Source organism: Abramis brama (genome assembly GCF_963993115.1).
Source record: "Abramis brama genome assembly, contig: SCAFFOLD_119, whole genome shotgun sequence".
Taxonomy (NCBI): Eukaryota; Metazoa; Chordata; class Actinopteri; order Cypriniformes; family Leuciscidae; genus Abramis; species Abramis brama.
In genome coordinates this window covers 30,001-34,146 of record NW_028155953.1, presented here as the reverse complement: position 1 = coordinate 34,146, position 4,146 = coordinate 30,001, and the positions used below count along the sequence as shown (strand labels likewise).

The following is a 4,146-nucleotide window of genomic DNA, read 5'->3' as shown; positions in this document are numbered from 1 at the left end:
TGCTGCGTAGCGCAACATTCTTTTTGCGTCATCGTTTTCATCGTTTTCATGACAAGTGCAGCATTTAACTCACTGTCATTGGTTCAAATACACATGAGGTGGGTCTTGTTCATTTGTTTAAGACCACGTAACCACCAAAATGTACTGTGGTTGGCTGAAAATCACGTCAATCAATCAGACATACACGTGCGGTTTAGTTTATGTTTTTAGTGACAAGGCTGCCTAGCGACAATTAGCGAGTAGCTAGTAGCAATGGAAATGGATGATTTTAACAGCAATGGCAGTGATATTGAAGTAGATTGTGAGGTACTTGACCATGAGAGGGAGGACGAGGATGATTTTGTGCCGGATCCTCTAGACAGGGCACAGGAGTGGGATCTGTGGGACTCCGACGAGGAGGATGATGACTTTCGGGGATTCCAGGTTGACTGGAGAACCGATAATTACGAGCCTCGGGCTAAGAAACGATTCACTCGTACATCCGGGGTGAAGCAACCGATCCCCGTAGATGCTAGCCCCCTGGATGTCTTCTCGATGATATTCACGGATGAGTTGTGGGACATGTTGGTGACCAAAACTAATCGCTATGCGGAACAGGCGCGAGGACAGACCCCCACGAACTCAAAGTGGACACCAGTCTCAAAAACTGAGATGAAAACATTTCTCGGGCTGTGTCTCGCTTTTGGTATCCTAAAGCTGCCATCACGCCGAGACTACTGGAGGCAGAATAAATGGTTATATCAAACCAGCGTTCCCAAGGCGATGTCAGGGGACCGTTTTGACATGATCTGGAGGTAATTATTATGTTTATTTGTTTTCTTGTGCTCTCTTCCGAGTTTCGTTCTCTTCTCTTAGAAAACGGAATGGCCAGTAATGACAGTGGTGCTATAGCACTATTACTAATATAATGGTGATGATGGTTGATGATGATAATAATAAATACAATGATGCTAATTATAAATACAATACTGGCATAAATAATGCATAGCATAATAAATAGTAATAATGAATAAATAACATCATAAATAGTAATACAATTATGGCACAATGAATAAATAACAATAAATATAAATACTATAAATAACATAATACATGTAAATAAATAAATAAATACAATGATGCTAATTATAAATACAATACTGGCATAAATAATGCATAGCATAATAAATAGTAATAATGAATAAATAAAATCATAAATAGTAATACAATTATGGCACAATGAATAAATAACAATAAATATAAATACTATAAATAACATAATACATGTAAATAAATACAATGATGGAAATACATGTTAGGCTTAAATTCTTTATCATATGTATTTTCAGATATCTCCACCTGCAAGATAACTTGGATCCGGCGGTTCATGGACCTCCTCCTGGTTAGATTCAACGCGCTGTATGAGGTCAATGGCTTTGTATGCGTGGATGAGTCGATGGTGAAATACAAGGGACGCCTGGCCTTCCGGCAGTACCTCCCTATGAAGCCCGTGAAGTGGGGAATCAAGGTGTGGGTGATGGCGGAGAGCAAAACCAGCTACGTCAGCAATTTCCAGGTGTACACGGGGGCCATTGCGGGTCAGACTGAGACAGGCCTGGCTTACCGGGTAGTGTCAGACCTGGCTAAACCTTATTTTGGGTCCAACTTGTGCTTGTATATGGACAACTTTTACACTAGTGTGCAGTTGTTGTTGGATCTGAAGGTCAGGGGGGTGCAAGCGTGTGGCACGGTGCGTGCTGGGAGGAAGGACCTCCCCAAAAATAGGGAGCTAACCAAGAAGGCTGACCTGAGTAAACACCAATTTAATGTGGCGCAGCGGGATGACCTGACCTTCTGCGTCTGGCAGGACACCAAGACTGTGATGGTCCTGTCCAATTATCATGACCCGACTGCTCATGGGTCAGTGAGGAGAAAAACCAATGGTCAGCGGCTGACAGAGGTTCGGGTGCCAGCGTGCCTTGCTGACTATCAGCAGCACATGAAGGAGGTTGATCTTCTGGACCAGATGGTGGGCTACTACCAGATCCATCATCGGTCTACTAAGTGGTGGAGGAGGCTCTTCTTCTACTTTGTCACTGTGGCGGGCTACAACGCCTTTGTCGCTGCCAGGTCTGCTGGAGGACCCGAGTGGACGTACAGGAGGGGCGGCTACAAGGACTGGCTACAGGATCTAACCCAGGAGCTGATCGTGACAGCGAGAAGTGCTCCCTGTGTGCCCACCAGCCCAACAGGAGCTTCGGCTGAACATGATCTGGTGCAGATAAATAACAAGAGGAAGACCTGCAGGGAGTGTTGTTTGAAGCACAGCGGCACCAACGTGCGTCCAGGGTCAACCCTGATGGGGTGCAAGCAGTGCAACATTCCTCTGCACCGCGAGTGCTTCATGCACCACGTTGTTCGGCATAAATGACTCTGTGTGTGTGTGTGTGTGTGTGTGTGTCTGTGTGTCTGTCTGTCTTATCTGTCTGTGTGTTCTGTATGTGTATGTGTGTTAGTTAGTTAGTCACTCAGTGTGTCTGTCTGTCTTGTCTGTCTGTCTGTGTCTGTGTGTGTGTGTGTGTGTGTGTGTGTGTGTATGTGTGTTAGTTAGTCACTCAGTGTGTGTGTGTGTGTGTGTGTGTGTATGTGTGTTAGTTAGTTAGTCACTCAGTGTGTGTGTGTGTGTGTGTGTGTGTTAGTTAGTTAGTCACTCAGTGTGTCTGTCTGTCTTGTCTGTCTGTCTGTGTCTGTGTGTGTGTGTGTGTGTGTGTGTGTGTGTGTGTGCGTTTACTTATATCACTTTTGGGTACATTCACCAGAATACACACCGGTAAACTGAGGACCACCCAAAAAATTGAGGACATTTTGTATGTCCTCATTTGTTTGACTATACAGTGGCATTCAGCATGCTCTAAAATGGTGTCCAGGCTTAAAATCTCACTTGTCCCAAAAAATCACTTTTAAGTGATTTGTGTACCTGAAGTGTGTATGCCCCCCCACTAAAGTGTGTATAACACAGCGCCCTCTAGGAGTACTGCACTTCCGGAAAAGATACACACTTCGGGGATTCTGACCAATCAGAGCGCAGGAAGCTACTACGAGAGCGGGAATTCATGATCTGACCAATCAGACGCCAATACGTCATCAACAAACATGGCGGAGGCAAAAAAAATCATGATTAATGAATGAATTGACAGAAAATTATAGATAAATTCCCAATAATTAGTATTTAAATAAAAATAGACTAATTTGCCCTGAGCTGGAGCTCTCGCGATTTATATGAGCATGTTTCTAAACTTTAATCCTCGCAGTTTTGCGCTCGCATCAGAGTCTGCTCTGTGTGTGTGTGAAGATCGCGCTGCTGCCCCGCACCCTATACAGAGACTATACGTTACAGCACGTACAGTAACTTACATAGGAGTTTGTTAATCATATAGGAACGAGTTTGAAGCGGGGAAGGGACAGGCACATTACGTCATGTGAATTTAAAAAGTACATATTTCCTTCCAAAAGCGGATCGAGGGACAATTGTTTAAATCTGTCAATATGTGTGATGATTTATTCATCTGAGTTTGTTCAATAAAAATACACAAGCCACAAAAAGATGTGAAAACATGCAAAAATCGCTTGCTTTTATGAGTGATTTTATTTGTTTTAAGTGTTTTCTCCTACTTTGCGCTCTGCCGTTCCCTGTCATATTATGAGCTATTTCGCCTGAGCGGCCGCCGCCCCTCCCCCACCCACCGAGCTGGAGTCCGTTACCACAGCAACACATTCACTTACAGCAAACATTCTTATTATATTATATTATATTATATTATATTATATTATATAGAGGAGATCAGTTACAGCAAACATTCTCTTTATATTATATTATATTATATAGAGGAGAGCAGTTACTGCAAACATTCTCTTTATATTATATTATATTATATTATATTATATTATATTATATTATATTTATTGTATTATATAGAGGAGAGCAGTTACTGCAAACATTCTCTTTACATTATATTATATTATATTATATTATATTATATTATATTATATTATATAGAGGAGATCAGTTACTGCAAACATTCTCTTTATATTATATTATATTATATAGAGGAGAGCAGTTACTGCAAACATTCTCATATTATATTATATTATATTATATTATATTAT

General features: G+C 41.6%; 1 protein-coding gene across 1 annotated transcript; it reads left to right on the top strand.

The window, feature by feature from the left end:
- Positions 1-252: 252 nt before the first annotated feature.
- LOC311077232 (piggyBac transposable element-derived protein 4-like) lies at positions 253-2,410 on the top strand (the record flags this gene model as incomplete). Its single annotated transcript, XM_084139055.1, has 2 exons — positions 253-685; positions 1,329-2,410. The coding sequence occupies 2 exons, from the start codon at positions 253-255 to the stop codon at positions 2,408-2,410; spliced, it is 1,515 nt and encodes a 504-aa protein (XP_083995181.1).
- Between the last annotated feature and the right edge of the window lie 1,736 nt (positions 2,411-4,146).